Genomic DNA, 13109 nt, shown 5'->3' on the forward strand with positions numbered 1-13109 from the left:
GAAAGAGATCTCACTTAAGACTGCGGGCTCTCAAATGGAGTCTCATCTCATCCCCTCCTGACTATAGCTGATTTATCTGCAGTGCTCATGAGCTCAGCCACAGAACCTACAGAGTTTTACCTTGAACTCCTACCTCCTTTATTTCTTTATCCTGATTTCCTACCACTGGCCAAAGGTGGTATGCACAGGGGGCTTAAAAACAAAACAATACACACACACACCCCTTTGGCCAGTGGTACTCAATTTCAAAGATTCAGAACTCACAGCAAACTCCCGTTTCCCCCCCAGAAGCCTACTCCCACATCAGCTGCCATCACATACCCCCGGGGAAAAACCAATCTGCGTGCTGGATGATGGGCTCGATGATGCCAACGATCTGCAGCGAGACTGTGGTCATCAACTCCGTGATGTTCCTGAGGGCACAGGGCAGAGGAGGGCAGGCAGGGTGAGCAGCTGAGGCAGGGAGGAGGCCCTGGACCAGAAGCCTGCACACCTGGGTCTGAGAGCGTGTGTCCTCTTGGGGAGGGCACTTCACCTTTCTGAACCTCTCCCCATGTCTACAGAATGGAGACACCCCCAGAAGTCCTCCCTACAGGAGACAAGTGAGTAACACACACGAAATCGCCAAGTCTGAGGACTGATTCTCACAACTGCCAGACTCATGCTTTCCCAGCTCTGTTCTCTCTGTCAAGACAGCACTCTGTCCTTCTGTATCCCAGTGCTGGGATGTGCTCTCCACAGAGGGCCCAGGGGCCTAGAAGAGCTTGCCAGACTTGATGCTGACCCAGATGAGCTCAGAAAAGACCTTGGCTACAGGCCTGGCTCTGAGACTATCAACAGGAACTACCTGAAGAATTCTGGGCCTCCTCCTGAGTCTAAAGAAGGACCAGCTCAAGACAGGCATATGACCTGACACATAAATTAGGCTAGTGGCTATCTGGGGCCCTGACTATCCCACCCAGGCTCCCACAGCCCCCAAGTGTGACCCACACACCCCTTTCTCCCTGGACTCACCCTTCTGCTTGTGGCCACAGCAGGTTGGGTCCTAATACAATGGCCATGTTACTGGGTGTCATCTTGTTGACATCTTGGTATTCTGAGAGCTTGGATAAAAACTTGATCAAGTATCTGAAAGGAGGTGAGAAAGGCCAGGTTTTACAAGGGCTCAATACCAGCCATGGTCCCCTAACACCAGCTGGAAACATCTCTTACTGATAAGAAGACTCATACATCCTACAATATAATCAAGATGTGCCACGTGTCAGGATACCAGAATGCTCCAAAAACAGACAGAGCTCTTCCTGGGCTAGTTGTCAATGTCTGCTTCAACAAACTGTGGCCAGAAAAAATTCTCCATCTTTCCTTTTGACTCAGTGCGTAATGCCAGAAATTCCCTCCTCCTTTTCAAACCCCTGTCACTCCTGTCTTCCCTGTGTGCAGAGGTGAGAGGTGGTGTGCAGGTGTCACTGGTGGGGGCATCTTCACGCTAGGGGCAGTGTCTCAGTGGGGCCGTGAGAGCCGATGAAGAAAACGTTAGACCAGACTTAGCATGTGGCCCAGCAATTCCACTCCTAGAGAAATAGGTTCACACAAAAACGTGGACACAAATGTTCCCAGCAGCATTATTCATCATAGCTGAAAAGGAGAGACCACCAAATATCCATTAAGGGACGAACAGATGAATAAAACATACTCCCATCCATACAGTGGAGTACTACTCAGCCCTCAAAAGCAATGGAATACTGACTCACGCTACTGCGTGGATGAACCTTGGAAACCTGATGCCAACGGAGAAAAGCCAGACACAGAGACCCCAGGGAGAATGACTCCATCTGTATGAAAGGCCCGGCGCAGGCCAGTCGACAGAGACGGAACATAGGTGAGAGTTTGCCAGGGGCTGGGTAAGCAGAAATGGGGAGTGACGGCTGATGGGAACAGCATTTCTTTGTGGGGTGATGAAAATGTTTTCCAGTTACACAGTGATCATAGCTGCACAACTCTGCAGATTTATAAAAACCCACTTAACTGCACACTTTTAAAAGGGGACACTTGCATATGAATGGTTATGTCAATAAAGCTATTATTATTTTTTTTTTTAATGAGTGACTGAGTAGCTGTGTACAAATGAAGCACAAAAAGAGCTCTTCCAAACCATACCACACCTGCCTGGTCCTGCACAGGCCCCCGACCCCAAAGCCCAGCTCTTCCCGGGCTCTTGGTTATACAGACAGTGGGTCCAGCCCCATGCTGCCTGGACCACAGCGAAGTGGCTCCTTCAGCAACTGTTGCCCGCAGAGCACAAAGACCTCAAGCTGCTGATGGGCCACCTCCACCCACATCCTGCCGCATCACACCCTCCAAGAGGCCACACATGCCTTGACCAGGACATGGGGCCTGAGCTGAGCACGGTCAACCCACAGGCTGGCCAGCAGCCTAGCATCACTTGAAGAGTCATTCTTGCTCTTGATCTGATTTTTTGCTCGTGGGATGCTTTCTTTCAATTTTGTATATATTTAACACTTGAAGCATTTTACAGTGTGCAGTTCACTAGCATTACTTTCCATTGTGACACAACCATCACCACCATCCACCCCCAGAATTTTTCATTACCCCAAACTAAAACTTGACACCCATGAAACGACAGCCCACCTGCTGCTCCTGACCCCTCCCCCCTTACCCTAGCCACCATTCTACATTCTGGCAACCACCATTCTACTTTCCATCTTTATGAATTGACTACTGTATGTACTGCTTTTTAGCGGAATTGTTCAGAATTTCCCCTTTTGTGTTTGGCTTCTTTCCTTTAGCATCCAGCCTTCCAGGCTCATCCATACTGTAGCAAGAAAGAGAATGTCTCTTCTATTTGAGGCTGAATACTGCACTGTACGTACTTTTTGTTCACCTATATTTATCCATTGCTGGATATGTGGGCTGTTTCCACCTCTTGGTTATTGTGAATAACGCTGGCTTGAACGTAGGTGTACAAAATCAAGTCCCTACTTGCAGATCTTTTGGAAATACACCCAGAAGTGGAATTGCTGGGTCATAGAGGAATCCTATGTTTGTCTGAGGACCCACCATGAGAAGTCACTCCAGGGATTTTTTAACAGGAAAATAGAAATAATCAGGCAGATGGCAGTAGGAGCTGAAGCCGAAAATATGCATCTAAGGAAGCTCCAAGGAGGACGGGGGTAGGGCCAGGAGCGATGCTGGTACAAAGTGATGAGGAAGCAGAAAGTGGAGGAGAGCGTAAGCCTGGGAGGGAAAAGATGCGCAGAGCAGTGGGAAGTGAAACCCGGGTGAGGATGAGAAAAGTAAGAGACAGACACATAGAAAATTGCTGGTGACAAGTAGAAACCAGAGAACATTCTCCCAGCCTCTTCTTCCTGAAGCCCGGCTCCGGGACACAACTGCCAAATCCAGCTCAGGGTCTGGTCAGCGTCGCCACTGGGATCCACAGGCACCTATCTTTGCAGTAAACCCCAGTATCTGAATGCAGCCTGCATCCATCCTTGCTCCTTGCAAACCAAAGAACTGCATCGGCCAGCAGCTGGTCACGTAGCCTGCAATGTCTCACAGCCCCATACAGTCTGTTTCCTCATCTGCAGGATGGTAATTCACAACCTCCCAAGACTGCTTGAAGTTGAAAAGAGACCCCGCATGTTAAATATGCTTTGGACACTGTGTAACACCAAGCTTGCCAGTGACTAAGCCTTTTGGCCCAGAAACATGTATGTGAGGCTTAAATAACCTTGACCTGGCATCTCTATCATCCACTCACCGGATGTTGTTATGATTGGCTTTGGGCAACTTCTCACACGCGTTCCACAGTGCCTGGAGCCTCTTGTCCTGGTCCTGGATGCTGGAAAATTAACAGGAAAAGCCACTGACTGAGCTTGGATCAATGAAGTCTTACCGGCACTCAGACTCACCAGCCATCAAAATATTTGAGAAAAAGGAACCAGCCGTTGTCAGTGACCATATCAGTAAACAATTATCATTCATATCTTTGGTTCTTACTATTTCCCCCTCGATAATCTTTTGGTCTTGCCTGTGCTGTTTTAACAAAACTTCCCCTGCACACCTCACATGGCCCAGGTCAATGTGTACTGGGGCAGCAGGTGAGGGCAGAGGGCAGACACCTGCAGCTGAGTGGGTGGGGCTGTGATGTCATCGGGAGGTTAGCTCTGGCACAGGACAGGACACCAGAAACATGTCAGCTCCACCCTCACACCACCACTGCAGCCGACTGGCCAGTCCCACAGACAGTTTGATGCACATTAAGCTTCTTGGCATGTGGAATATAACAGATGCTCAATAAACATCTTCTGAACACATAAACGACATGAACTCTTATTGACATAAGGATATCTGACCCTTGAAGACACAACTCAGAGATGGATAGTTTCCACAACCAAAGGATTCTCCATTCTACAGAGAGACTTGCTCGAAGGGTTTCTTTATTGATAGATCTTCTAAGGATTGAGAGAGATTACTGAAAGGTCTATATATATATTTTATTTTTGTTAGGACTACATTTTTAAATATACATTTTTATGAAAACCTACATCAAGGTTTACAGGGTTGGATGACCTTATGCTCAAAGAACCTTTTAACAAGAAAAACTGAAAAGCAAATACCGCCGGGAGGCTCAGCTCTGACCCCCTGACCCAAGACCCAAGGTAGGGAATGGCCATCACGGGGCCCCCAGAAGTCCCTGCTTCCATCCTGACCAAGGCGAGAAAAAGTCCTTTTCTCCTCATCAATCCTCTCAAAGGGCAGAGGGCAGATGCTGCCAAGGTCTTTCCTTCAGTAAAAATTCAACATTCATATGGGACTTCCCTAGTGGTCCAGTGGTTAAGACTACATGCTCTCCATGCAGGGGGCACAGGTTTGATCCCTATTCAGGGAACTAAGGGCCCACAAGCTGAGCACAGCCAAAAAAAAAAAAATCAACATTCACATACTGAGAGTCTCTGGTGTATCAGGCAGTGTCGCAGGGGTTAGGGAGCGTGGGGTAGTCAGAAGAGACGGTCATCCCTCCCTGCCCCCTATCAGCTCACAATCCAACCAGCTATAGCAACACAGCCTTGAATTTGATCAGTCCCTGCAGAGAACCTGGGGGATGCGGCAGACCCTGCCTGCCAGCTGCTGGGCACCAGCTGTCAGGAAGGAGGCCTCTCTGAGGTGACCCTCAGGGCGGGACCCAAAGAGTCAGAAACCTACAAGGTAGAGGTTTTGGGGAACCAAAACCTGTTGCGTGGCCAGGTGAATGGGAATGGGCAGCGTGAAGAGGGGGGTCTGAGTGGCGACGGGAGCCTGGAGCCTCCCTGAGTCCTCCTGAAGGCCCAGTTGGGGCTCTGGGCCACTCTGGTGGCTCCAGCCTGCAATCCACACACCGGGACCTGGCTCTCCGGGCGTATGTACAAGCCTCTCCCCACGACACACACCAAGATACAGACTCGCTGGATCCTAGGTGGCACACTTACACAGTTTTAATTAACGCTCCACATAAACCGCACCCACAGGACACACGGAGACCTGGCGTACTCACTTGGAAGCCTGAATCCACTCATCGTAGAGTTCAAAGGTCATCAGAGGTTCTGGCAGCTCCCGGAGGTAAGACTTGAGAGCTCCTGGACGTGAACACCGTACAGGCCGTGAGCCGCCGGGATGCGGCAGACACCTACTACCAGTCAGCGTCACCATGGGGGCCACGTTTTGGGAAGGTTCCCCGAGCCTCGTGACCAGGTCACATGGTGGCTGCCACATGCCTGGATCCAAGGCTCTGGCGTGGCCGTGAGGGCCTCCCCTCTCATGTTACCAACATCACCCCCTCCTTCCTTCAAGGGCACAAGCAACCAGGCCTAAAGTGGGGCCCTGAGTGGACATGCGCGGAGCACGGCAGGGAGCCAGGGGCTCGAGTGTCCCTGACACGTGGCTGTACATCTTCCACGCCCATCCCTTCCCGCGGAGCCCCTCCAGCTATGGGGCCCACCTGCGATGGCGTGGGGGTCCGCCGAGCACTCCTGTACATCCACCACACAGCAATCCAGGGCCGCTTTGAGCTTCTTCAGCTTGGAGGCAGACGGGGCTACTCGGAAGAGGCCCTGCCAACAGGACAGGGGTCAGCAGACAGCCTGCACCTTGAGGGCACAACAGCAAGACCAACGGCAGGCAATCTCCCCACCCGCTTCCTCCATGATCTCCCAGGGGCCTCCTTCCCATCACCATGTGTCGACACTGGGACAGCAGGGCCTGGGCCTCATCCCTGGCTGTGGCCTCAGCACCGAGTACAGGGTGGCCCGGTGTTCTGGTTCAGTACGTACTTGATTAAATGAACCCTGGGCACTTCAATGTCCTGTCCTTGTGTATTTAAGATATATTTTGGAAAAACAAAAACACTAATTTGAAAAGATACACGTACCCCCATGTCCACAGCAGCATTATTTACAATTACCAGGACATGGAAGCAACTTAAGTGTCTATCGGCAGATGAATGGATTAAAAAAGATATGGTAGGTCTATAAAATGGAATACTGCTCAGCCATAAAAATGAATGAAAATTTTGCCATTTGCAGCAACATGTATGGACCTAGAGGTTATCATACCAAGTGAAGTAAGACAGAAGGAGAAATATTGCATGACATCCCTTATAAGTGAAATCTAAAAAAAAATGATACAAATGAGCTTACTTACAAAACAGAAACAGATCCACAGACTTAGAGAACAAACTTACGGAACTGATGGTTGCCAGGGAACGGATAGGAGGAAGGGATAGTTCAGGAATTGGGGTGGACATGTACACATTTCTATATTTAAACTGGGTAATCAACAAGGACCTACTGTGTAGCACACGGAACTCAACTCAGTGTTATGTGGCAGCCTGGATGTGAGGGGTGTTTGGGGGACAATGGATACATTTGTATGTAAGGTTGAGTCTCTTTGCTGTTCATCTGAAACTATCACAGCATTGTTAATTGGCTATCCCCCAAAACAAAATAAAAAGTTTTTAAAAAATGGGGAAAGAAAAGGCCCCATTCACCTCCCTCCATAAAACCTTCCCTCAGGGACTAAAAAGACCTCATTTTTCATTGGTATTATACAAGAAAATGCCTGGCATTTAAAACAGGGTCAAAAAAACCTGTTTTGAATAAACCAGGCTTATTTGACAGACACTACACTTATCTGCTCCATAAGCTCATAAGCCCCCATCTCACTCTTTTATACTTTGCTTAGTAATAAATACCATAGATAAATATTGATTGGTTGATCACAGGAAAGTGGAGTCATGATTTTTAAACTGCCTGCATAAGAAACTAAAGATGAGGTCTACCTCCCAGAAGACCACTGACATAGCAATAAAAACAATGGTTGCCAATGTCTCATAGGATTATTTTTTTTAACATGTGGCTTGTAAGGAGTGCTTTCTAATGTCTGTATCAGTTTTCAGGATGTCTATAAAAAAAGTTATGATCTAAAGGTTAAAAGGTCTATCTTTTAAATTAGGGAGAGAGGAGGTGGAGAATGGGGTGGAAGAGGAGGAGGAGAAAGCCCCAATCTCATTACATACGCAGACAGGAGGGCTAGAGCGGGGCTATAAGGTCCTCAGGGCGGGGGTATCATGTCCTACTATCCTCCACTGTCCCTGGAGAGTGAAGGCTCATGGGAGAAGCAGGACCAGTTTGAAGACAGGGGGCTTGTACTGCGTCTTCCCAGGTTTGGGTTTGTGGGGCCAGGTGAGGATGGTAACAGAGGAGGAGAGACCCCGGAGGCTCCATCTCGTGGGTGAGGAGACCTGCTCACGGCCGAGCTCGGCTGCACCCAGACGCACCTCCTCCTGCATCCCGCATTCCAGCAGCATCGTCACGCACGCCTCGATGGGGAAGGCGATCTCCCGGCCGCTGATCGTGAGGTGCTCCTCCAGGGGCTTCCCAAAGGAAGGCTTCTCCACCCAGGCCTCTGGGGGTGGGGGGTGCAGGTGGAACAAGAAAGGGGTCAGCACAGGTCACCCCCGCGGGAAGCTTCCTTTCCTCCAGTCACACTGCTTCTCCTAAGTGTCCCAGGGACACGGAGCAGTGGACGTGGAAGCATTGTCCACAATGTCCATGGAAGCAATGTCCAAATGCAGCATCTCCAGTCCTGCGGTTTTGGGGGATGATGGGGAAGAACTGGGGGAGGCAGTGGAAGCCCGCCTGCTGTGAGCAGAGCTGCTGGGCTTCCTGTTACACACGCACCTCCACACACGCCTATGCACACCCACCTCATCCCCGCTGGGGTAATGTGTGTATATGTGTGTATGCGTGCTCTGCTTTCCTGCCGCTGGTCAATGTGCCCACAGGCGGAGGCCCAGGGCTCACGTGAAGGCGGCCCTGCCCGGGGAGGAGCAGGCGAACCAAGCACAGGGCCCTGGACAGCAGGCTCCCTGCCCTCCCCGCCCCAGGCAAGCTCGGCACTCACCCTGTTGTGCTTTTATCTGAGGCAACACAGCCTGCAGGAGAGTCAGGGACTTCCTGTGGTACTCGGCCTGCACTTCGATGAGCTGAGGGGACACAAGCAGAAGCATCAGCCCTTGCCGGAGGATGGAGGGCATGGGCTGCCACACCATCGGGGTGCCCTGCCCTCTTCTCCACCCCTCTGCAATGGCGGACATTCGTCCCCTCAGCCTCTGCAGCAGAGGGGTGACCATAAAGAGAAGTTTTGGAGGTGGGAGACTCGGGGAGGAGGTGAAGGGGATCTCCAGAGGTGAGCCTGCCTTCACTGCCACCCCAGCTGCGGAGCACCCTGCCCCCAGTTCTCACAGCAAAAGGCACCGAAGGGGTGCAACAATGAAAGGGCTATAAACAGAGAACACATTCAGAAATCCAGGTGCCCATGAGAGGGCGCTCAATGCCATGAGCCTCAACATGTCTTGATTCCCCCCCAAAAGAGTTCAAGATACAACTGGTAGGAAAACGTGTGCTCGATCCACAATCCTCTTCCACCTTGGGAGGCAAAACCGCTTTATCGTGATGTGATTCAAAGGACAAAGTCCCTCAAGATGCTCTGTTCTGCCCCTCCCACTACTGAAAAAACTGCTGAAATGGTAAAAACAGCAGCGGAAAAGCAATCAATAACTGGCACTTATTCTCTAAATCTCTCCCCGCTCCAAAAAAAAGAAAATTGGGTATGTAGGAGGAAAACAGAGAGAGAGGCACTTTGCTCAAAAGTCTGCTGTGATGAGTAGCTATTATCCCCAAGGAAAACTAAAAGGGAATTTTTTTTCTTTTTTTAAGTCATAGCGTTGAAAAAAGTGGTACCCAAAGACAATTAGGTAGTCCAATAATGCTTGCAATGTCAACAATCATTTGTTTTAGATATTTTAAAATGACATATTATCTTCACAAATAAAACCAATGGAATAGACCTGAAAAGAATCCTACTATTTCCAAGTAAACATTTCAAGTTGAAAGGAATATGTATCAGCTCTCTCTCACGGCGGAAGAAACTCTGGACTTCTTGGCCATTGATGCTGAGCATGCGGGGGAGCACTGACTTCCCCCAGTTCTGCCCCACGCTTATCAAAGCATCCAGCTTCTCAGGATTCCTCTTCTCTCCTCCCTTTATCTTCTTTCCCTGTCTTTGAATCACTTCCTTGACCCTAAAGAGAAACTTTGAGTTTTATTCCCAGCGTTATTTTTCATTTCAGGGTCCTAATTATTTGGGCCAGATGATTCAAGTATGGATGATTCAGATCCTGTGTCTCTACTCTGTAAATCTGCTCCCATAGAGGAGAGGCAGTAAACAGACATCAACCCTCATTTACCAACTTGTCATCACCTGGGACCAAAAAAATCTCCATTAATAACCAACAGATGCTGGGGTGCAGCTAGCTGCTTCTTCCCAAGTTGCTTCCTGATGACAGACTCAGGTTTTGCAACCCTGGCCCTGCTGACATCTGGGGCTGGATCACCCTCTGTCATGGGAGCTGCCATCCTGTGCACTGTGGGATGTTTAGCAACAAACCTGACCTCCACCCTCGGAGTGCCTGTAGTACCTCCCCGATAGTGATGGCCAAAAACATCTCTGCTAAGTGACTTCAGTTGTGTCCAACACTTTGTGACCCTATGGACTGTAGTCTTCCAGGAATTCTGTCCATGGAATTCTCCAGGCAAGAGTACTGGAGTGGGTTGCTGTGCAGGGGATCTTCCCGACCCAGGGATTGACCCTGCATCTCTTAAGCCTCCTGCAGTGGCAGGCGGGATCTTTACCACTAGTGCCACCTGGGAAGCCCCCCTCAAATGTCTCCAGACACAGCCAGTCATCTGCTGGGAGATGACAGAATCACCCCTGGTTGAGAACCACTGCCATAGATCACAGAGGTACAAACATCTTCATGGGTGAGGCTGAATTTTATTCTCGGGGTTTTGGAGAAATCAATACAAAGGCGACTAGAAGGCAGGATTTATTCACAGGTAGGACAGTCAAAGCCCCACCTGTTCTCAGGACATGCTTGACAGATCCTTCATTCGAGGATCGCGTTCCTTCCCGTCCCCACTGTGACACCTGCTAACGGACTCCAAGCAGCCTCACCCTTCTGGATGCTTACCGTCTGAAAGTAGTTTGCATAGTCGATTTCTTTGGCCACGAAACTATACATGTCAGCTGACAGCTGGTCCTGTGGGGGCAAAACACAGAAGAATAGAGAGTAGGAATCCACACATCAGAGGAAAGAACCGTAACCATGGTTTAACCTCACTTTTCATAATACTAGGCAGATGACAAACTTTGCCTGTGGACATTCCATTTCCCAACCACGGCTCTAAAGGACGACTAAGTGGGGAAAGAACACCTATGCCACTGTTTTCCTAGGGCTTTTAACGTGGGCCACGTGGAGAGCTGATGCAGGGGAATGACGCACAAATTGCTTCCTTGCATCTCTGTGGCGCGCCCTGCTGTCTGCAGCAGCCCCTCCAGGGACACACTGTGTTTCTGCTTGCCTCCCTCTGTGACTTCTTCCCCCTGATGATACTACTGCCTTGCTCCCTTCATCTCAGTTCTGATTGGTTGATCATCAGGAAAAGAGAGGCAAACACACCAAGTCGAGGGAAGCTGGTTAAGACAGGTGGGCAGGGGATGGACCGCTGATTCCAAACCTGGCAAAAGAAAAAAACCTGGACTCATCCAATATCATACATGAATCTCAGTGTGAAAAGCCCTTCACCACTCAGCTCCCCGAGGGACTGAGAACAGTGGCTGAATGCTATGTCTAGATCATGCTCCCTCCGAGGAGGATAGTGGTCAGTTTCACTGGAACACCCCCAGCACAGCACAGTAGAAGTGCATTCGAGTGGAGGCAGACTCTGTCACACTAACCATATCTTTGAGCATGTCACAGTCTCTAAACATGTTTGTACAAGTCATGCGATCTCTGACATCCCTCCCTGCCTGGTAGCCTTTGAGGCAGAGCTTCAGAAGAGGTGCTGAGTTAAGATAAAAAGTATCTATCACGTTTAGGTTGGAGTAAATAGGAAAACATCACCCCAATGCTTATAGCAGCGCTATTTCAAATTGCCAAGATATGGAAGCAACCCAAGTGTCCACTGACAGATGAACAGATAAAGAAGTTGTAGTGTACAGACAATGGAATACTACGCAATCATAAAAAAATAAAGTAAAATCTTGCCATGTGTAACAATGGATGGACCTAGAGGGTATTATGCTAAGTGAAATAAGTCAGAGAAAGACAAATACCTCATGATTTCATATATGCAATCTAAAACACAAAACAAAACAAAAACACACTCATAGATTCATAGAACAAACAGTAGTTGCCGTAAAGGGAGGGGATGGGGGGATGGGAAAAATAGATGAGGGGGATTAAGAGGCACAAACCTTCAGTTTACTTAATAATTGAGCAACGGGGATGTAACATACAGCATAAGGAAGACAGTCAATTATACTGTAATAACTTTGCATGGGGACAGACGGCTACTGGATCCATCATGGTGATCATTTCATAATCTATGCAAATATTAAGTCATCATGTACCACACCAGATACAAACATGGTATTGTATGTCGACTATATCTCAATAAAAAAGGGAAAAAAGCACAGGAAAGCTGACCTGAATGCTGAAGGAATCACAGCAGACAACTGCATAATTCAGGAAGAGTCTGATATACATGGAACCTCAAGCATTCTGCAAAGACCCCGATAACCTCAGCAGCCCCTCCAGCTGCTGATCAAACTGTCCTCTGTGAGCAGGGGAATGGGAGGAGTGATCTGTTTCCTTTTCCAGTATCCTCAACAGGCAAACATCCTTAAAGCGTTCTTGCATACAAGATGATAGAACCAAGACACCAAGTTCACATGACTAGCTACCAAATGTTCAAGGTATTTTTCCCAAAGAATAAAATGGGCTCTAGGACCACCCACCTCAGGTCCCCTCCACTTCAGCATCCTTTACAGTGAATGCCTCTAGGAGGCTGCTGGACCTGTCGAAAGTGCTAGAGAAACTGGTTTTATCGGAACTCAACCTCGCCTGCCATGGCCCCAGCAGCCTTAGTCTGGAAGCACCTATCACCAGCCTGACAAGTGTGAAGGGAGATAGTTCAAGTCAGGGAAAGACAGAGGGTGGGGTGATAAAAAAAAAAAAACTCGGTAGACAGAGGTAAGGAAGGGAGCCTTGGGAAGGACTAAATGCCACATCAGTTCAGTTCAGTGCAGTCACTCAGTTGTGTCCAATTCTTTCCAATCCCGTGAACTGCAGCATGCCACTGTCCATCACCAACTCCCAGAGCTTGCTCAAACTCATGTCTATTGATGCCACATCAAATAACCTTCAACCACTCAGCAGACGATCTCCGTAAAGCCAGCCCAACGGAGTATGCCCTCAGGAACATGAAGGGATTTTCTGAAGGTACAATCACATCGCCATCTTACAAAGTTAACAATATAGATTCCAAGTAAGCCACACAAGTGAGAAATAAAAGTGGAAACTCTACACCAAATTTTCATTTGTCTAAATAAAATATTTATAATTTAATATTATTAAATATTTTATTCATAAACATTATCAATATAATATTTAAATAAAGTGTAGGGAGCCCCTACACTTCTGCTGAGTT

General features: G+C 48.7%; 1 protein-coding gene across 5 annotated transcripts in view; it reads right to left on the minus strand.

The window, feature by feature from the left end:
• The window catches only part of ARHGAP44 (Rho GTPase activating protein 44), a 119053-nt gene that overhangs the window by 15242 nt on the left and 90702 nt on the right, over positions 1 to 13109 (minus strand). For all 5 annotated transcript variants that reach the window (XM_040243320.1, XM_040243322.1, XM_040243319.1 and 2 more), the window contains 8 exons: positions 10589 to 10657; positions 8461 to 8542; positions 7835 to 7962; positions 5999 to 6110; positions 5555 to 5636; positions 3782 to 3862; positions 1015 to 1128; positions 322 to 413 (listed from right to left, as the gene is read on the minus strand). In XM_040243320.1, coding sequence (XP_040099254.1) covers positions 322 to 413; positions 1015 to 1128; positions 3782 to 3862; positions 5555 to 5636; positions 5999 to 6110; positions 7835 to 7962; positions 8461 to 8542; positions 10589 to 10657 — 760 coding nt within the window. The remainder of the gene's footprint in view (positions 1 to 321; positions 414 to 1014; positions 1129 to 3781; positions 3863 to 5554; positions 5637 to 5998; positions 6111 to 7834; positions 7963 to 8460; positions 8543 to 10588; positions 10658 to 13109) is intronic.

Source organism: Oryx dammah, unplaced genomic scaffold (genome assembly GCF_014754425.2).
Source record: "Oryx dammah isolate SB20612 unplaced genomic scaffold, SCBI_Odam_1.1 HiC_scaffold_8, whole genome shotgun sequence".
Classification (NCBI taxonomy): Eukaryota; Metazoa; Chordata; class Mammalia; order Artiodactyla; family Bovidae; genus Oryx; species Oryx dammah.